Source organism: Phlebotomus papatasi, chromosome 3 (genome assembly GCF_024763615.1).
Source record: "Phlebotomus papatasi isolate M1 chromosome 3, Ppap_2.1, whole genome shotgun sequence".
NCBI lineage: Eukaryota > Metazoa > Arthropoda > Insecta > Diptera > Psychodidae > Phlebotomus > Phlebotomus papatasi.
The window spans coordinates 946,401-968,480 of NC_077224.1; the positions used below are offsets into that span (position 1 = coordinate 946,401).

At 33.0% G+C, this 22,080-nt stretch overlaps 2 protein-coding genes and 1 long non-coding RNA gene across 4 annotated transcripts in view; 1 reads left to right on the forward strand and 2 right to left on the reverse strand.

The window, feature by feature from the left end:
* Positions 1-6,329, forward strand: part of LOC129806353 (high mobility group protein DSP1-like) — a 55,146-nt gene extending 48,817 nt beyond the window's left edge. Inside the window, exons 6-7 of one of the 2 annotated variants that reach the window (XR_008752160.1) lie at positions 40-301; positions 422-6,329. Coding sequence is in view for 1 of the 2 variants with exons in the window: in XM_055854908.1 (XP_055710883.1) it covers positions 40-153 (114 nt within the window). In the remaining variant the exon portion in view is untranslated. Of the gene's footprint in view, positions 1-39 lie in introns of both variants that reach the window. The other variant, XM_055854908.1, reaches the window with a different exon arrangement.
* A 3,290-nt stretch (positions 6,330-9,619) lies between these two features.
* On the reverse strand, positions 9,620-16,486 carry LOC129806354 (double-stranded RNA-specific editase Adar). Its single transcript, XM_055854909.1, has 2 exons — positions 16,279-16,486; positions 9,620-11,534 (listed from the first exon to the last, which is right to left on the reverse strand). Exons 1-2 carry the CDS (start codon positions 16,309-16,311, stop codon positions 10,332-10,334), a joined length of 1,236 nt encoding a protein of 411 aa, XP_055710884.1. The 5' UTR covers positions 16,312-16,486; the 3' UTR covers positions 9,620-10,331.
* Positions 16,487-20,807: 4,321 nt separating this feature from the next.
* LOC129806393 (uncharacterized) lies at positions 20,808-22,006 on the reverse strand. The gene is made up of 2 exons (XR_008752161.1): positions 21,873-22,006; positions 20,808-21,696 (listed from the first exon to the last, which is right to left on the reverse strand). It is a non-coding gene; the product is annotated as an uncharacterized LOC129806393 (long non-coding RNA).
* Positions 22,007-22,080: the final 74 nt, after the last annotated feature.

Genomic DNA, 22,080 nt, shown 5'->3' on the forward strand with positions numbered 1-22,080 from the left:
TCGAATGATTATATTTTTTGTGTGTGTGTTTTTTTTAAGGAAATGACGGAGTATAAGAAAAAGAGCAAAGGTATCCAGCAGGTGCCAGTTCAACCGCCACCAGAGGAAGATGACGATGACGATGATGAAGGCGATGACGATGAAAATGAGTAAAATGGATTTAATTGAAGAAAAGGAGAAAAATCTGGTGGGATTATACACCAGAAAATTAAAAATACTAGTTTAAGGGACTGACAAAGAAGTGAATTACACGGCAAGTGGCTGGAACATTATTTCACCACCGAGGATTGACAAAAAAAAGGTAAGATGTTTTGCAGAGGCAATGATTGAAAAGAAAAGGAAAAAATAACAAGAAATATGAATAGTAAAAAATACAAATATACATTTTTTGTATATTTTTTCTCCCATTTAAAAAAAAGAGGACGATTATGAAGTGAAGAGAAGTTAGATGAACCTTACACAATTGAACTTAGAATAGTGGCAATTGAATAAGTGAGTGTGAAGAGAAATATACAAAGAAAACGTGTTTTTTCTATAAATATAAAAATGAAAATTAAAAATTATATATATTGATGAGTAAGAAACTTTTTCTAGGCATAATGTAAAGATATAAGAGAGATATATCTTTATATTTTAAGTTGAAGAGAGAATTTTTAAGGGATCGAGAATAAGGAGCCGAAAGAAGAAAAATTAAATATATACAAAATAATAAAAAAAACACAAAAAACAAAAAAGTGAACAACTCTGGATAAATTAGAAGTTCTCCAATTTATTTTTTTTCTTTCATTTAATTTAGAAATATATATCTTTTTGTGTCTCTCAATGCTAATTTAAGAAATTCATAAAAAGAATAGAATATTCTTTATGAAAATACAAAAATATAACAATTTATTTCTCTTTTGTTTTTAAGTATATAATAACTTACCTTCTAATATTTTTTTCTGAACTTTAATTATTATTATTTTTTTATTTTGTAATTTCTTACTGAAATATAATGGATAATAAGAAATGTGCAGATGTTTGTGTATGCGAAATAACAAGTTTTTTTTTTCTTGTCCTTGAATGTAATTCCCATGGAAGAGAATTTTTTCGTGGGTTTTTCAGAAGGAAAGAAAAGAAAAAAACAAAAAAAAACCAACAAAAAATAATTACTCACTAGAAGATAAAAATTGATTATAGAAGAAAAAAAATAAATAAAAATTTTAATTGAAAGTATAAATTGCATAATGAAATATCTTAATGTATATAATAAATTTGAAAAAAAGTACATAAATGTTAAGATATTAAACAAAATGATGGAGGGTTAGAACAGAATTTGTGGGTGGAAAAGTTCACCCTTCAGGCATCTTTGTATATAAAATAAATATTAGAAATGATGGAAATAGTGTTGAGGCAAAATGATAGATCATGGAGGATTCTTTCTTCTTGCTTACAATATTTGCAAATTTAAAAAAAAATAATAAACAATATTTTTTTCAAGCTGTGTAGAGTCTTCAAAGAAAATGTCCAGAAGAGTTTGATCTTTGAGGAAAAATTGTGATAATTGTGAATTTCAGGGAATCAGCCTTCTTGCTGTTTTGTGAAAGATAATCAAAAGAAATATTGCAGATAGCTAAAGAAAACAGTAAAGAAATTTTGCTTTTTAAAAACCCCAATGAAAAAGAATTCTCCTTCTCTGAATTTTCCTCAAAGTCTCTTCTGGACCTTTAACTTTCAGGTCTCAATGGCATTAAATAGATCAACAAAAACTGTTTTCTACTCCTTTAGTTTCATGGGAAAAACAAAATGCGCCACGGTGGGTTAGTGGTAGAGCACTGGATCTATGATTCTGAGGTCCTGTGTTCGAGACTGGTGAACACCCAGATTTTTTTCATCATTTATTTTGATCTCAAATTCATCCCTTGAATGAAATAAGTTGACTAGGTCTAGGCGAATTTGAATAAGAGGCGTTTTTAACTTAACTATATACTTCGGTCGAGATAATATTGCTAGGAGTAAAACATTGCGGAAACACAAAACATTTGTCACTGAAACGTTTTCGCGTATTTCGAGAAACACGACGATATTTCTGAGAATACAAAACGTCTCCTCAAAATAAAACTGTTCTAACTGCATTTTCTTTGTATCTGCAATCGTAGCAAACGACGTTTCATGATGCGTCATTAGCAACAAATTCTGATACAAATTAAATGCACTGAGGACAGTTTCATTTTGAGGAGACGAAAAATGCTTTTGGAAACACGAAAATTTTTCTGGAACAGCTTTTCGAAACACAAAAATGTTACTGGAAACATCAAGCTGTTTCTACAAGTAGGAAAATGTTTCTAGAAACACGAAGACGTATTTGGAAACACCAAACTGTCTTTGGGAACACAAAAATTATTCTAGAAACACTAAAATGCTTCTGGAAATTTCAAATTGTTTCTGAAAGTACGAAAATGTTCCTGGAAATGTGAAAATGTTACCAGAAACGCTTTCGCGAGATTAATAGTAATGCGAGTGTTTTTGATAATGCGAAAATGCTTCTAGAACAGCTTTTCGAAACACAAAAATGTTACTGGAAACATCAAGCTGTTTCTCCAAATAAGAAAATGTTTCTGAAAACATTAAGGGGTATTTGGAAACAGTTAAATGATTCTGGAAGCACTAAAATGTTACTGGGGATATGAAACTGTTTCTACAAATACGAAAATGTTTTTAGAAACACGAAGATGTATTTGGAAACGCCAGTTTCTGGGAACACAAAAATGACAAAAATAATTCTGAGAACACAAAAATATTTCTAGAAGCGCAAAAGTGTTTGCAGCATTTCTGTATAGAAAACACAGAAATGCTTCTTCTGGAAATACTAATCTGTAAAAACACGAAAATGTTTTTGGAAACATAAACATGTTTCTGAAAGCACGGAATTGTTGCTGAATATGTGGAAACAAAATCTTGAAGAGAAAGAATTTATCTTGTGTTCTCAGAAACAGGAATCGCATACCAATTTTTTTTCTCTTAAGAGTTACTCTCCTGGTTGATTTCACTACCACGAACGGAATGTTATCGAGCTAGATAGAAAACACTTCGTTTTTGAATCAGAGGAACTGTTTGAATCTAGAGCAAAACGTGTAACGAAATGATTGAGAGGAAATCCGTATTATCACAGCTACACTTTGGTTATCTAAAAGTGTCTCGACTAGAGAGGTTCGAAAACCACAAACTTAATTTCGAATATTCGAATTGACACACAGAAAAAAATAACAGAGCAGGCCAATGCCGAAAATTTTAATAGGGCAATTTTTTTGAAATCAATTGCCTTGGTTTTTCTCATAAGAAAATGAAACTGTCACTGTTGACATCAATTATTTTGCGAAATTTGATGTTCGAAAAATTTAAACTCGCTATATTGACACTTCGAGACATTTCAAAATTCGAAAAGGAAATCACATAAGCTACATAAATTAACAGGAAGTCAAAATGTCTCTTGACAGCAAATATTAAGAGCTAAAACAGCACTTTTTAACTTTTTTTCTCTCTAAATGTTAGCAAACTGTTGTTAACATTTATCTAAATTTTAACTTTTAGCGTTCGCTAGATTCTTTGGCTGTTGAAACCGTTCTTCGATTTTTTCCTTAAGGTCTCTACACATTGGGAGCAATTTTTGTCAAAAATTGCATTTTTGACAGAATTTTGACGTTTCTGCCTACAGCACTGGAGCCAATTTCCTTCAAAAAAGCAATTTTTGACGAAAATTGTGCTCAATGTGTAGACACCTTTAGACAAACTATGACTGAGGTCATACGAAATAGAAGATGATCAATAGTAGACGCAATTCTTTATGTCTTAAATAATTTCAGAGTAGTCCAGTAGGTTCTGTAATTTTCGTGGCATTGTCACGCGTGAGTTCGAAATCTGACAATGCCAATCGAGCTTTTTTTGTCATATCATATGCGTTCGAAAATGCAATTCACTGATTTTTAATGAAATCCCTTTACTTGATGTTTTTATGAAAATACAGTACGTCTTGGTTGATTTGTTTAACAAAATTCATTGTCATTTGAATTGCCAGAAATATCAAATATGTGACTTCTGACAATGCCACGTAAACTGAAATGGCGATATCACGGCTACTGTATCGTATTTTCGAAAAAGCTCTCCTAAGATTCGAACTCAATTTGTCACATGGCATTGCCAGAGCTTTACAGAATTCCCCTCCAGAAAAAAATTGCTAAAAAGCCGAGAGTGTTCGAATCTGTGAATTTTAGTTCAATTTCGCCATATTTAACGGAAGATGTCAAAAACTTTCGTTCGAAAAATTGGGATAAGCAGCGCTCAAGTGATAGGTTCACGAACTTTGCATTTCGAATTGATCTTCGAATGGAGTTACAAATAGTTAATTTTGAATGCAAGGATCAAATTGCCTGTTGACTTATTTTTCGAATAGTTAATTTCGAAAGATTCCTTGTGATGCAGGGCTTGAAGACGATTCACCAGTCTCAAGTATCACACTTTATTGAATGAATTACAGCAGAATAGACAAACTAAGCAAGGGAAAGGATCCAAGAGTAATTTAATGGGAAGCTAATTCACCCTGTTAAATGGGTGAATTGTCGCATTACTGAGCCATATTAGGAGAGCAGAAGAAAAAAGGAAATCCAGGAAGATGGAAATGAAGAAGATGATGATAAGAATTATTTGGTGAGCAAGTGAATTAAGGGAGAAGTAAAAAAAATGTAGTTTATTGTATTTGTGAAGACAAAAAAAAATTAAATCTAAAAACAAGCAGAAAAACATAAAAAAGAAACCTGCAAGTAAATTAAATATAAGAATTACCGCTGATTGTAAATACAAAAAAAAACAATGGGTGAAAATAACGATAGAGAGAGGAAAAAAAGGGGTTAAAAGAGCGAAATAATTCAAGATAATTTCTGCAGACAATTTCTATTCTTTCACATTTTTTTTGTAATAACAAATGGAGATTTTTTACATGCTGGGAATAAAAAATAAAGTAAATAAGTAAAAAAAAGCTGAATAAAAAAATGGACGATGTAGCAAAGGACATTTTGAAGGGATGATACGTGGGAAAGACGTTGAAAGACCTCCTCAGAAGAACCAAAAGTACAACCGTTGCAAGTATTTTTGTGTTATTTAATTGTTATTGTTGTTTAAATTAACAAACTCGCGCCTTTTACAGCCTTTTTTTTGCAAATCTCACACCATCCAACGGAAAGCTCGAAAAAAAAGGGAAATAAGTGGAAAATTAAGGGGAAGGGAGATATGAAGTTGAGAAAATGAATTAAATAAAAAAAACTAGTGGACAAAACAATAGCACGAAATAGCTTTCCGAATAAAGAAAATCCACTCGAGATGTTTCTATTTTGCAAAATGTGTTTTTTTGGTAAATAATGGGGTACGCACAGTTATTTTTGTTTTCTAAACATGTTTTCGAAAGTTTCAAATGTGAGCGAGACGGCTAGATATAGGTCCTGTCGTTCACTCTGTCCAAACTGTCAAATATTTGTTTAGAAAACAAAAATAATTCTACGTTGCTCTCAAGTCTATCAACTCTGTTTTTTTTAATTTTCTTTCTCTAATAGAACAAAAAGAAAATGAGAGAAAAATTATAGAAATGAAAAAAACCTTTCCCTGAAAATAAATTTTGTGGAGAATAAATAAAAAGAAAAAAATTGAGAAGATGATCCAAAAGAAACACAAGTAAAGGAAGGAAATAGTGAAGAATGAGCAGATAATTTATAAGCATAATTATTTTACAAACAAAAAAAAAAACTAAAAATAATTCAATATTATATAGAATTTTTCTAATTAAACAAAAATATATTTAAAAGAATGAAATCTCTCCGTTAAAAAAAAAACAATGCAGAGTTGAAGAAACACAAGATCGGAATTTTTCTCTTGAAAGAATAAAGCTAGGAAGGAAAAAGCATTAAGTGTGGCATTGAATGGAGATTTTGAATTAAAATAAACAAAAAAAACTGAAAAACAAGTAAATGTTTAGAGAGAACAGAGCGAAAAACTTCTTGAACAATTTCCAAAAAAAAAGAAACACCTCATTTCGTTGACTCCCTTCCTTCCACTCAAATTTTTCCAATCCCTTTCAAAATTTCTCCCCACCTTTTTTTATAATAATAATAATAACAAAAAAAAAACAAGAAAAATTCTCGCTCTGTTTTCCAATTGCGGAAAATATCTACAAAAAAAATGAATAATTAATATAAAAAAAAACTTAGTAATGAGATGGAAAAGCAATGAGTTTTTCTTTTTTGTATATCTCTTAGGGATATTGATAACATGAGAAAAAAATCATAAATAAAAAACTCATTAAATCTCGTGTGTTTTTTATTTGTTCAAGGATGTTTTCAGAGAGCTCCCTTTGAGGTCGCACCTCGTGTTTCCGCTCTGTGATAGTGTAGTGTTTTTTTTACAGTGTATTTTCGAATTATTTCTCCTTTTAAGTGTGAAGATTCCATTGGTAAACACAAAAGGGTTAAATTGACCCTTTCGCGACCCGTTCGGAGGGGGAGGGTCAAATAAGATCCACCTTTTCAAATGGTTTACAGTAGAATCTCTCAAATTCGGGCATTTGGGACCAAAATGTCACCCGAATTAGAGAGAAATTCGGGCGACAAACTTTTTGAAATGCAACGATTTTAAATTCATCTGCCTACATATTGAGTTTACGTACTCAAATATATTGTAAGTATCATGAAAATCCTTTAATAATGCAAAAACACGTCAGAACTAAGTCAAACCAAGGCAAATTTGAGCATATTTGATACATTTGATAATCATAATTATTAAACTTGAAAAATGTCAACATACTTTTTTCAAATTTAACTGCTGCCCGAATTAAAAAAGGCAAAAAACAAACGATCAGTAATAAATTCTAAATGGGCAGTAAAAAATTAAAAATGAGCAGTAAAATATCTGATTATGGTCAGTAAAAACCTTAAATCTTTACAAAAATGGGTCTATTTTATATATTTAACATTTAAAATAGTTCCATATAGACTGAAAAGCCCTTTATTTTCCCTTTGCCAATATTTGGACGATAATATAACTGTATCAAATTTTTTTGTTACTGATCAATTTTAACTTTTTACTGCTCATTTATTCAATGCCATTAAAAAATAGCCCGATCTTAAAAGAGCCGAATTTGCGAGAGTCTACTGTACTTTTTCCTGTGATTAATTAATATTTCAAGTCTAACTTTTTAATAGTGACGTTGGAGTAATGTTTAAATATTCAAAATTAAATATTATTAATCGAATAGAAACATTTTATTTGCATGATAATTTAATCATAATCATTAGGATGTTCCCGTATTGGACAAATTTGATAATCATAGAAAGCTCATTAACCCTTTAAGGACGATTGGAACACCGGTGTCACGTCACACAAAGAAAATAAATTTTCCTGACTACCATAAGTTATTTTGCATTATTTATTGTAAAGTAGAAGGTTGAAGGAATCTAGAACATTTTTTGCAAGTCTTCATTAGCTGTGTATTTGCTAATATAGTAAATTTTTGAGCTAAAAAATTACGAATTTTTAAATTCTCATATTGAAAGTTGATTTTAATTATTTTTTATTACCAATTTTTTTTAAAGTAAACCCGTTTTGGGAAAAGAAACTACAATACTCAAACATAATATTTTTCATTAGACTGAAAATTCAGTCATCAGAAAAATTATTTAAACTTTTGGGCTAATTTTTGTCCCTATCGTTCATAGAAACGAAAAATACACCAAATCAGACTTTATTCGATTTTCTAAGGTTAGATGTATAAGACCTTTTACTTATTTTGTTTATCAGTTTCATTTTTATTGCTGATTTTCAATCAGCGAAAACTGTCTCGTCGTTAAAGGGTTAAAATTAAACGTATTTTAAATATCCTGAGTGCGATATGTAAGTTTATAAAAATTTAACAAATAATTGTGATATTTTCAATGAAAAACGAAAAAAGGAAATGCTTCTCCTGAACATTTTTTTTTGTAGAACACGACTGTTCTCAACTGCTTCTACATTATCGACTTTTCTTTGTGTTAGTTCGTGTCTTTATTGTTTTTTCCAGTCCACATCGTGTTTTAAAACGACCAAACTATCGTGCCAGGAACCACCCGGCCAGCTATTCGTACTGACTTCACAGATCGTACCGAGTATATACATACAGTGTATTTATGTGAAAAAAATACTAATTTCCGCACTTACTATGTATTTACTTGAAAGATATACAAATTTAAATGTATACTGAAGTTATACGTTGTAGGGTAAAGGCTCATAATTTGGTCCAGTCTGCCTCTAAGCATCTATGTTCCAAGTTTGAAGTGCGATATTTTCAATAATAATAGACTTTTTTGTTACTCTTTTTTCAGAGGGATTGTTTAGAAACTTGGCAAGCTATTTACCATCTCATTTTTACTAAAATTAGTTTTAATAAGTTTAAAAATGAATTGATATGTAGAGGTGAATTTGACTTTTATTTTGGACAACTTGGTTATTAATTTGGACAACTTGGCTGTAAATTTTGATCCTGTTGAGGCCAATCCGCCTCAACAGGATGCCCTTTGTTCTTCATTTCATGGACCAATCTTACCAAGTCCTCTTCCTGTTCATGTAAGGGAACCGTAGAATGTCACAAGAAGTCCGGAAACTTTCCATATCATTCATTAAAGTGAGTTGACTTCGGTACTCCAAGTACGTGCGGATTCGCTCATTCCCTGGCCTTTCCGGGAGCCTTTCAAGGCATTCCTCGCTACATCTCTTTCGTAGAGATGATGCTCCTTTGTTTCTCCAGGCATTTGTCTAACCTAGTCATCACAAAAGCTAAAATTTCACGAAATTTCGTGAGAAAAACACCTGTCCAAAATAAGAACCATCACTTCACTGGTGAATGTCTTAGAAAATTTCCCATTTTTCACACGAAAAATTTAATCTCACTTCAGCTCAAATGTACAAATCACCACTAACGTGAATCAACATAATATTCAATGAATATTCAATAATATCACTCAAAAAAGCGAAGAAACATTGTTAGTACTTCACCACAGCTAAATAAGACTGAAGTAAATACGAAGATCTGTCATATTTCTGGTAAGCAATTGCTCACACTGAATTTTCAACAAAGCAATTTCAACTCAAATCATATTCAAAATTTAACGTATTTAGTGTTAAAATCTTCCAAAAAGAACAAATATTTAGATAGAATTCATTATTTATCAAATATTGGAATAAAAATCCATCATTTTAATCAATTTATTTTTAGTGTCCAATTTTATCCTCAAAGTGTCCAAAATAAGAAACTGGACAAAATTATGAGCCTTTTCCCTATCTCTACGCAAAAAATACTATGTTGAAGAAATACTCGATATATATCGAGTATAAACTTTGTAATTCTGGTTTAACGCCCCTATAACTACACAAACCTGCTCTGTCGGTGTGCCTGTCGGCCATTTTAATACAAAAAAGTCGATAATGCAGAAGCAAATGAGAACAGTAAGCGCTAAAAGAATCATTTTCATTGAAATAGCGTCTTTTAAAATCAGTTGCCTTACCTGCCTTCAAATTCTGCAACTAAAAATACCTTCCACTTCCAAATGAAAATAAAAAATAACGATTTTTCCTTGAGATTAAATTTATTTAATCTTTTTATTAATTACTACATTAATACGTTGAATTTGGGGATATTTTTTCTTCAAGATTCATTTTGAAATTAATATAATTTTGTTCTCTTAGTTTTTCAAAATATTCAAGAAAATACCTTGAACACACTAAATAATAATCTTGTAAACACGCTTTACTTCATTTTTATTTATAGTTTTTATTAAAAGCATGAAGAAAAGGTAATAAAATAATTTTAAGCATTCATATACTGCTTACAATTTTTTTATCTCTAAATTAATACAATTATAAATTGCCAATTGAGTCAATTGTATATTTTAGGTTTTTTTTTCTAAAATTGTGACTCAAATTAATTGGTGAATTAATAAAATCTAATGCCGCTGGCACACCTTTTCAAGTTACTGAAATTCAATCGATTCAAATTTTATAAGCTCTTACTCTTTCAAACTGAATTCAGATATAGTTGTCTCTTTCTGTCAAATGAAAATGGAAATTTCAATTTCAATTTGAAATTTCATTTGACAGAAAGAGACAGCTGTATCTGATTTCAGTTTGAAAGAGTAAGAGGTAAAATTTCAATCGATTGAATATGGCGCTCCAGCGCCATAAGGATTGAGAAAAAAACGTAGATAAGTTTCTAAATTAAATATGAAGGAATCACACCTAATCAGAAGTGGGATATCCATTTGTCAGGTGGATCAATGCATTTACGATGCCTCAACGATGTCCGGATTGAATTTTACGCCATAGCGATCCATGCAGGCTTCCATTGCTGCATTCTTGCGTGCAAGCTTCTTCGTACGTCCTGTCCCGACGTAGTTCTTCCCATTCAGGGACACACTGACCGTGTGCACAACATTAGGCGGCTTTCCCTCGGATCCCACATCAACAAATTGCGTTCCCGGACTCATAATAGACAGCAACATGGTGGGATGCGTAGCAGCTGCATTCGGTGGCAATTCTTCCCTGGGAGCCGGTAGGGTCTTGGCAACTGGCTGTTCAGCCCCATTTGCCCCATCCACAACCATCTGCTGAACTGCCTCTTGACCATTCCGGAAGTCCGGAACAGTGAACCCTTCAGCTTCCCATTCGGTGAAGAGTTTATGGAGAGCAAATGACACCAAATTGAGCATTGGCACATCATCTACCTCCTCCTGTTCCGTTCCTTCCTTCATCTCAGCCTCTCCTGCCTCAATTGACTTCTCCTCCTTCACCCTACGCGCCTTGGCAGCCATCTTGGCAATGACAAAATCCCTCAAAGCCTTCTCAGCTGCATTATTCTTCGCCAAAACCTTCGATCTTCCCTGTCCAACATACTTCACACTGTTCACATTCACCTCAGCCCGGAAGTCATTATTGACCCCGGCAATCATAAAGTCCAATGTCGATGGACCCTGCAATTCATGAAGAGCCGTAATGGCATTCTTAGGCGTCAGCATTTTGCGCAATCTGCGATTCTGACGAATACGTCGCTCCTTATTGGAGATCTTCTTCTTCGTCAGCCCCAAAATACGCCTCCTAGCCGCCCCCAATTCTCCCGATGCTCCAGCTTCATCTTCAACATTCATTTTCTTATCTTCCTGATTCTCAGCTGACGTCATAACAGCATCCTCTTGCCCAGCCAATTCCATCTTGGCCTGCGCCGGCGGTGCAACGTCTTGCACAGGAGGTGGCACCATTTTCGGCTCAGGAGTCGTCTCAACGGGAACTTCCTGGTAGTTGGTGTTTCCGTAGTTATTCTTCTGTGATCGTAAATTGGGTCTTCCAGCGGGAGCTTGTTGATTAGCCGGTGGATTCTGCTGGGACTTGCTATTGTTGTCCAAGAAACCACCCGAAAGGAATGGCTTGTTGCCTCCGCCTTGTTGATTCCCAAATGACTGATTGTACCCTCCAGCAGACTGCCTACGTTGCTGTTTTCATGCAAAAGACACACACACGAAAGGGACAAAAATCAACATCACGAATCATTGATAGAGGGGCCCCTATTTTCTTCTATGATCAACAGATTTTATTTTAAAATGTAAGGTTATGTTGAATCTAACCTCAAAAGTATCAGAGATTTATCAATTCGCAAAAAAGTTATGTACTTTTTGGTACATCAATTCACAGTGATTACAAATAATACGCCAATTTCTGTTTTCAGAAATAAAAACTACAAAAATTTAATCAAAAACATGCCAATTCCATCTTTTTTTAGGGTTATGTCCTGGACACACTTACGACTAAAGTCCAGAGACGACTAAGCTAGTTCATAGCCAAGTCAGTTCCTGACAAACTACAAACGAGGCTTAGCATTTTCTGTTACTTACAAAACATAACTTTCGTGGGTTTTTATGCAGATATTTCTACTGAAATGCACTAGTACTCCTTTGAAAATGAAACTACTTTTAAATTTACTTCACAATTCACGTATAACAACAAGAATTATTCACTAGAATCGCCAAAATTGGCTTAAGTCAAGAGTTAGATTCCACTTCACAAATAATTGTAATTAACAATAATTATTGGACGTGTACTGAGACATGATATTACAAATAGTTTCATTTTCAGAGGAGTATTAGTGCATTTCAGTAGAAATATCTGCATAAAAATCCAGGAAAGTTATGTTTTGTGGATACCAGTGAATGCTAATCCTCGTTCGTAGTGTGTCAGGAACTGACTTGGCTATGAACTAGCTTAGTCGTCTCTGGACTTTAGTCGTAAGTGTGTCTAGGGCATAAGTGTGCCAAATTCCGGCCAGCTTGCAATTTCGGCCACCTTTTTTGTTCCTTGAATTTCCATGAACTTTTATATTTTACGTACTCTAAAGACTATACAATGCAAAAGAATAACAAAAAATGTAGCTTCGACAAACGAGGTGACGTGAAAAAGATATTGGAAGAATCCCCGAAGGCCAAGGAACTATGAGAATAAAGATGGCCGAAATAGGGCACCAAAGCTATGTCTATATTTTTATTCATTTTAAAATGTATTAAGAATGATGTTAGAGTAAATCAAGAAGACGGTAAACTCTTTAAAAGGTTCCAAGCAACACTCTTTCAGAAGAAAGAATAAAAAAATCAATTTGTATTTAAAATATTACATTTCAAACTTGAGACTTCGACGCTTGCATGCAACTATGCCGAAATTTGGCACACTTACCCTAAGCCAATTAAAAAAAAAAGAAACTGGTTTGCACCGGTCGACTTAAAGTGACCCATAGTGAGTCCAAGTGAGTAATCAACTTGTGGAACGGATCACTATAGCATACTTTACCTTATTGTAGTTTAATAGATTAAGGCAAATATTAGGAATTACAAATTTGTAAGTTAAAAAATTAATATAGGGTCGAATGAGCACCCCTTCGACAAGGAACCGTCGACGTTTTTTTTAATAAGGATAAGTATTCAAATTTCGTATTCCAAATGGTACAGAGTAGGGTGTCAATAGGTCCTGACACGACTTCTTAAAGTGTCAATAGGTGTTCATTTTCACCCTATTTTTTTTTTTTTGAACTGAGAAATTGTAAAAAAGTCTTTAAAGAATCACCAAATAGAGTAAGAATTCCATCAAGAAAATAACGCTTCAGGAAGATAACGTTTGACTTGTCTTAAAAGTTTCAATAAATACCGAATTTTCTGTCAAATATGAGACTACAACAGCGTCTCTGGTCTAGAGCTAGGGAATTGCCGACCATTTAACACTAAAAGCCAAAGTGGCATTTTAGTCCAATTTTAAGTTTGGAGCTTCAGAGTAGAAATTCTATTCAATATTAAGGCCTCTACACATTGGGAGCAATTTTCGTCAAAAATCGCATTTTTGACAAAATTTTGACGTTTTTACCTGCAACAGTGCGGCCGATTTCCTTCAAAAGAGCAATTTTTGATGAAAACTGCTAACAATGTGTAGACACCATTATGCTAAAGTGATAACACTATTATATAGAGAATTTAACTAGCTTTCGTTTAGTAGAAAAATAAATAGTTGATAACTTTTTTATTATTTAAAAAATTGGAAAAAAACTAAAAAATGGGCGTAGAATACCAAATTGGCGTAAAATGCCACCTTTTTTTATCTATATATTTTATATATTTATGGAGTTGGTATCCAAAATGGACATTTGAAAGGATTATACTACATAACCTAAAAAAATGTTAATATTTTTTTGAGTTTTGTCACGATTCGAAAAAATCGTAAAAAATAAGTTAAAATGTTAAAATAATTATTAAAAATTAAGTAATATAAGACCTAGAATTGTTGTAGAATGGTAATGTAAAAAGAAAATAAGGGGAAAACTCACTTTTCGCTTTTTTTTCTTTTGCGATTCTCTGTTGGAATTTCACATAAAATTTTCTTAAACAAAAGCACAAACTATACATGAGAATTTGAAAATTTTACAGGAAAATATATAGATATGAGTTCTAAGATTCTTGCCAAATTGCTAGGAAAAAGGAAATTCAATAGAAATTGCCTTTTTTGCTACGAAAATCTGTAAAAATTCACTTTGGCATTTCTTGTCAATTTTCACGAAATTTAATATAAAAATGACAAGAAAAATGGGAAAATTATTTATTGAAAAAATAATTTATGAGTCCTAGAACTGCTGTAGAAGTCTTACGGAACGAAAAACTATTGAAAAATTGCTTTTTTGTGGAGAATACCTGCACTGGTATTTTACAAGATTTTTTGGCTCGGGTTTTAAAGTGTTTAAGATCCTAAACTTTTTCTCGGTAAAGAATAATTTTGGTTCAGCAGAATTAAAGATATAGACACCCAAGAGGTGTCGGCCAAAGTCCTGAAGGTCTAAATTCCTGAATAGATTAAAATTCCGAATGGGTCTACATTCTAAAGATAAAATTCAGAATGGGTCGAAACCCCGAAATGCTCAAATAAAAAAAACCCAAAATTTCGAATAAGTCAAGATCCTGAAAGGAATGAAAATATATGGAATCATTTCCCAAAACACAGAAAATCTCCATTTACCTCAAGCGAGGGCCTGTGCAATTGTGGGAGTGGCTATGAAACTTTTAAGGATTTGAGATTTTGGTCTTTTCAAGACTTTGTTTTTTCGGGATTTTGGTTCATTCAAGATTTCGGATTTTCGGTATTTTAGAGTTCAGGATTTTGGTGTTTTGGGACTTTTTCGAAATTTTGGCGATTGGGAGTTTTGCTTTACGGAGTTTTGGCTTTTTGAAATTTTGCCCATTCGAGATTTTGACCGGGACCCCACCCACGTAACAAAGAACGACAAAAACAGGGTTGCCTAGATTGCAGACGCACAAACTAAAGTAAATCAAATAAATTGAACTGTTTTGAATATTGAATTTAAACCTGTGTTATAACACTTGCACATTAAAATTTTAATATGATTCACATTAATTGTCGCTGGTGAGAGTCCAAATGTGTAATTTGTGTATTTGAATCATTTTATATTCAAAATTTGATCTATTTGTTGATAAAAAGATAGACTTGGCCCGCAAAATTTGATATAAATTGATGAATAATGCGATTTTCTCTTTAATTTTTTAATGTGAAAAATATTTATGCTTTAGGTAAATTTAAACTTATTTTTGCAGGCCAAGTCCACTTCTTTGTCAATAAATAGAAAAACCCCAAAAATTAATTGACTGAAAGACACAAATAACATATTTGGACGCTCACAAGCGACAATTAATGTGAATCACATTAAAATTTTAATGTGCAAGTGTGATAACGCCGTAAGGCTTTATGAAACACGCAGTTTATATAGCATAAAAGAAAACGCTAAAGCGACAAAAAATTTTAAAGATTTTCATGATTTGGCTGAGTGCATTCAATTGATTTTTTTACCATTCAAACGTTACAAATTTTAACCTAAAAAATTATAGGGGTCATTTTAAAGTGGAATTTCTCAAAAAATTATTCTTAAAGATAAAATTATTGGCTTTCTCTGTAAAATTAGATTTTTGATTCGATTTGTAAATGCGACTTTTTTCTTGGTTATGTACAACCTAACCTTACATTTTAGAAAAAACCTTTGCTCACGTAGAAAAATGAGGGCAGAAATTTATTTAAAAATAAATAAATAAAATATTGCCCTAATTCAATTATATCTCATTTTTCTACACTTTTTTTCCTTTTACCATCACAAAGAGGGATTTATATTGTTTTACATTTTATTGAGTGGGAACCCTTGGAGTCATCCGGAAGTGTCCAATCCTGCCGGGTGTGATGCAGCTCCATCCCACAATATATAGATTATGAACATTTTCCCATAATTCAAGTCCAGCCACGGATAATGTTTACATAATTATACATTTTCATCTCTTAGCATTATCCACCTGCCTTCCCCGTGATTTCCCGGGGGCCACAACCAAGGGTATGTGCCTTTTAAAAGACAAAATATGGGCGCATGCCCCGCGAAATGGCTTCCCGGACTCTCAACTACCATTTGATGAAATAAATGGGGATAATGCTGGTGGAAATATAGAATTATTTAATCACATTCGTGAGCCAGGCTTGCCTAAAAATGTGCATATCTATAATCTTAACAAAATGACGCTAAAATAGAACAAATACTTTCATTCAATATCGAAGGAAATTTGTGGAAAAATTACAAGAGCTCTCTGGGGGCGCTCAAGTGAAAAAGAAAAATGGGGGAACTGTCAGTCAAAATAAAATTAATCAAATATTTACCTGTCCTGGTGAATAATTGAAATTTCTATTCATTTCGATGCCTTGTAGGTGTTTAAGATACCTTTGCACAAGCTAAAACTCCAATAATTTATGTAATTTCACAGAAAAAATCACCTTTTTGCCTGCCTCTCGAAGCACGCCTTGAGAAAATCAATGTTTGGTGGACGATTGCAGAGCCACCTCGTGGTATTTTTCCTTCATTGCGTATGCAACTTCAGACTGTCGCTCAGTTTTAGCTCAGAGCTCAGTTCTCTGGCGGTTTTTACAAAGAACGCTATCTTTTTTCTCTTTTGGGGTCCTTCGAAAATTAGAAAAACTTAAAATTTGTGAACATCTTGAATTGAAAATTAGTGTATATCATGATTTTGTTTGCTTGTTTCATATAAATGAATTGGCTATGTAAGCATAGTAGACAAGGAACTGTGTTGGATTGTTTTTCAACTAGACAAGATCGGTTTTTTCATCTCTGCCGGTAGGCTTATGGTGAATGTGTTCCTTCTGAACGAATACCGGAAGTGAAGGAGAATCTTGAAAATGATAACCTTAACTGTCAGCTAAAAGAAGGAATTGCAAAGGCATTCAAGATGAACAGCTTTTAGAAGAAAAAGGGATATTCCAGTTCCTTCTTTTGTTGGGTGCTTCCGGCTATATCATTTTCAAGGTTATCCTACAAATCCGGCGTGTTTTCGTCGAAAAGATAAATCCTCGCAACCGGATGTAAAATGGAGAGAAAACTGATTGTTTAAATTAAAAAAAAAATGGACTATTTAGTTCCTTGCCTACTATGATTTCATTCTAAAGGCGACATTGATTTGCTCATGCTGCAGTTTCTTCAGAAAACTTGTGATTTGCCGGCTTCTAAATTTTTCCTATAGTGCAGCCTAGTGAATAATTTTATAAAATTGTGAATCATTTTCCAAAAGAATTATGAAACAGACTTATTTCGAAAGGACAATGGAGAAAGGCTCAAATTTCAATCCAACGTAGCTGAAGTTAAGGGGTGAGTACAATTTTAAGATTTTAGAGAGTAAGGAGAATAAGAATAAATATTTAATCCCAAAATTGGGTTGATCCCTCTTGTGATAAAGAGAAAGAAATTAAAAGATAACTAAAGATAAAAGATGATTCCTTAGGATTCATTCAGCCTGAACCTGAAAAAAACCTACGAATCCCATCCGCGGACCTATGCATGGGTTCGCAATATGGAAATTGCGTTGAAGAGCACAACGCCCTTTACAAACAGTGGCCGGTATAGACCAGAGAGGCAGACAATCAATCCTGACCTTAGGTTTAGATAAAAAAAAAATGAAAAATGTGAAAGGATAACGGGATTTTCTATTTACCATTATAGATATAGAGTGTCCGGCTTCTTTTAGTGCGAGCTCTGCTCATTCTTTTATTTTCCTATGGTGCTGAACTGTTCTTTTCATGTGATAAAGCCTCTTTGAGACGTCTCCAAGTTGCATTCAACAACTGCTTTGCTTACGCTATATTTTTAATCTTTGTCCTTATGATCATATCTCTCCTTTTGCTAATTCTATCTTAGGGCAATCCTTACCACGCTTTCTGGAGTCACGAGCCGTCGAATTCATTTGCCGTATTTTATTAACTAAACAACCTGAGTATTTAACCGAGTTTCTCGTGCCTGGCTCATCCACCCAGGTCTTTCTGTCTCGTCGTGCCCAGATCGTTGAGCCGCACTCACCACAATTCACTTTTTGTATTAGGTGTATCTCTCTGGAATGAATTACCCAGAGAGAGAAAACGGCGATTGTCTTGTCTGCTTTTTTTCTTGCCTTTGGTTATTTTCTTTTTTTCTCTTATTTTCACTTCTGTTAAACTGTACTGCCCCCTCCCTGGCTTATACAACCTGAAAAGGAGCATTTCCTGAGACGGCGGTGGACGCAAATAATTTCCTGTCTGTAATGTTGCCTCTGGCCTCTACACACTAGAGAAATTTATGTCCATATTGAAGAGTTTTCCTTAGGCAAGTATAGGGAATTTGCTTCAATATGGACATAAATTTCTGTAGTGTGTAGACGCCATAAGAAACACACAGTTTCAAAGGCAAATAAAATAAAGATAGAGGAGACTGGGGAAGTTTAGGGGTAGAATAAGACAATGGAGTATTGTAGTTTTTCTTAGAAAGAGTATTGAGCAAACTACTTCTTATTCAGAATAATTAACTCCCTTCCCTATTGAAATATTTTATCAATCTTATGGCCTCTACACATTGGGAGACATTTTTGTCAAAAATTGCTTTTTTGAAGGAAATTCCCTGCAGCGTTGTAGGGAGAAACGTCAAATTTCTGTCAAAAAAGCAATTTTTGACGAAAATTGCTCCCAATGTGTAGACGCCTTTATTCAAACATGTTTTTGACAAACTATAGGAAAAGAAAAATTTTATTTGATATTGCTATTATACTTCTGTCACGATCTCCCGTATCATATTACTTATCATATTATTATTTTCCACATCAATATTCTTAATATAATACTCCCTCCGTTCCGAAATAAGTCGTACGTTTGGCGAAAAATTAGGGATCAAGGAATGGTTTCAGAGAATGTTTTTGTTATTTGCAAATATCTTATGCATGAACTGTCCTCCATGTTCAAGGATAATATGGGGATCCTTTCACGATGGTAAGTTGAGTAATCGATATGTTGAAGTTGTCCATTTTTCGCGTTTTTATCAAAGAGCTCCGGCAGATAGTTAATTACTACAAGATGGACTGTGATTAACACTACAGGCTAGAATTTGTTCTAAATCTTTAGTATGCACAAGTGGAAATCAACAGTTATTACCGATATAGGCTTTTTTATTGCTCAAATTTTGCAGAATGAGCAATAAAAAGAACATCCTTTTTTATGTGCTCGAATATCTGAATGCAAAATGGTGAGAGATAGGGACTTGGGACCTTCAGCGGACCCCCCATAAGTTGACCCTGAGACAATTTATATGTTTCTCTAAAACATATACAGAATTGAAGAAAAAAATCGCACGACGTGTTTTTGAGCAATCCCAAAAAACATGATTTTGGAGGGGAAGGGGAGGGGTGGGGGTAAAATAAAGGACATAATAATGGTCCCAGGGTCAACTTATGGGGGGGTCCCCCGAAAGTCCCAAGTCTGTATCTCTCACCATTCTGCACCTATTTTAGATTGAAAATAAAACGCCAAAAATAAGACATTTTAAGACTTTCGTTCCTCAACATATCATCAAGACTGGACCCCAATTTTAGTACTGGACATTAGCAATAATTCTTTACAAGAGATAATTGTTGATACACAAAACAGTTACCAACAAACTTTCCCTTAATCCCAATTTTTCCCAAACGTATGACTTATTTCGGAACAAGAATTTTTCCCAAACGTACGACTTATTTCGGAACGGAGGGAGTATCTTGAATCTTCTGTCAAAGTTTAAGCCTATAGAAATTGTTCCAAATTACCGGGCTCTGTGGATGTCAAGAAACGTCCGGCCTCTACAAAAACTTTAAAGAAGAGAAGAAGAAGCAGTTTCAAATTACTGTAATTGGAAGTGAGGCACCTTTGAAATTGGGATTTTTCTCTTATGTTTAAGTGGAACTGAGCCATATCATAATATAATTTAGCTTCTTAATCTATTTGTGCAGCTAAATTATATCACAATAAGGCTCAGTTTTATTTAAAAATAGGTGAAAATCCCAATTTCAAAGGTTACGCCACTTTCAAAAATAAGGACTTGATCATGTCCTTTTCGTCTAAAAATATCTCGGAAACCAAATAAGAAAGAACAATTGGTATCCTAATTTAGTCTCCCCCCTAATTCATTGTGAATTTAGGATGAATATCTGGAAAAATTTGAAAACAAATAAAAAAATTGCCTCCCCGTGAGCAAAATTCGTTCCTACGCCCCTGACCTAAAGGGGATTCGAACCCGGGACACTTGCATCATAGAGCGAGTACTCTATCACTTGACTCATTGAGTGTCCACTTGCAGTACTTGCAGCAAATACTTGAAATTATAAAGAAGTAATTACAAAAGGATTTGAATCTGCCGGGTGTGCGAGTGGATTTCTCTCGGTCTTTAAAGAGCTGACGGGTGCGGGTACGATTTCAATAATTTGCCCTCAGGATTCCAGGATGGTGAGAAGATGAAAAAATTTGTTAAAATTTGTTAAAAATTTGTTTATTAATTTGACAAATCTCTTTCTTATATTTTTGTATGGAAAGATATCCTCTTGACGTACTTTCAACAATAATTTAGTTGGTTGCCGATTGACAAAACTTTTTTTTTTAAATAGAGTTTTTTTTTATTTCTGAGGATTTGACTCAGATTTACACAAATGTGACACAATGCATAGGTTGATTTGAGATTTTTTTTAAAATAAATTATAAAGAGAAATTTATTTTCGTGCTTAATTATCATCTTATTATCATTGTCTGAGTTTTGTGAAGTGTATAACGTAAAAATGCCATTCTTTTACTAATCTTTCTAAGGAAAATTTGAAAAAATCACTTAATAGCAAACAATGGTTTGAAAAATCTTCTTCTTCTTCTTCTTCTTTATTTTAATTTGTACGGCTGTCGGATTCAAAAAGATCCATATAGCCGAACGGTTACAAAACTGCAAAATTTCATGTTTTCTTTTGTTTCATCTTGTTTGCTTATTTTCTAACAATTTTTATGTTTCTTTCATTTCATTGGTTTTACCGTAAATGCGTATTAAAGTTCGCACAGTTCTTTTTCTACAATGAAATTACAGACTTATATAAATAAGTCGAAAAATAATTTCAATAAATTCTTGTTCTTTATTCTTATAATTTTTGATTATGTTCTAATTTGAATTGTTGAAAAGTTAATTTTTTTTTAAATATTTTCTAATGATATGCCTTTTATCTTTGTTTTAAATCTTAGTGTGTTTTTTATTGTTAACGGTTTCATTGTAAATGCGTATTAAAGCTCGCGCAATTCTCTTTCTGCTCTGAAATTACAGACCTATATAAATAAGTCGCAAAATAATTTCAATAAATTCTTGTTCTTAGTTCTTATTATTTTCGATTTTGTTCTTGTTTGTAGTTTCAGTTTTATTTTAAGATTTAGATCATTTTTACTTTGAATATGTTTTAATTATTTTTCTTATGATTTTTTTTTAATTTGACTATTTTTTTTTAATTTTTCGTTATTTTTTATGTTTAAATTGTGTGTGTAGATTTCAAAATCCCCATTTGTGCTTTTGAAAATTAATTTGGCTGACTTTTACGTTTTTTGGCCATCTGTTGTCTGAAACTCTTAACACCAATTATCTTTTCTAGCTGTGTAGAAGAGGGGGTGATGTTGACCGCCATCTTGAAGCGCGTGTTTCTTTGGCACATGTCTAAGGAAACCACGTTGTCTTCATCCATCGCCATATTAGTCATCTTCAAGTTTTATTTACTGATTTGGGTTGTATCTTCTGTTATTAAATTGTTGATTTCTTCACTTTGTTGATTTTTTGATTGTTGATACTAATTTTGCACCAAATCCTTTTTTTTTTCTTCTTAGGCTTCTTTTTCATTTTCAACATGGCAAATAACATTTCACAATTCACTTCTGAATACTCAACAGCTTACTTAATTTTGATGATCAGTATTAAAAAGCACTTTTAATGAATGTTTTCACTGAATTGATATATTTTATTCACTGTTTTCTGTTATTTTTTTCAGCGGTAAATCTATGACATCTGTTCTCTTCGAAGGTTCAATGTCGACTGAAAAATCTAAAAATACGTAAAATTTCACCAAACAATTTCTTTGAGAAATTGTTTCATGAAACATAAAA

Bases quoted from the DNA above. Each gene is read 5' to 3' on its own strand.
- LOC129806354 (XM_055854909.1), bottom strand. From the start codon at position 16,311: ATGAATAGAAATTTCAATTATTCACCAGGACAG. The intron at 11,535-16,278 runs GTAAATATTTGA...GCATGAAAACAG, and splicing joins TCAATTATTCACCAGGACAG to CAACGTAGGCAGTCTGCTGG.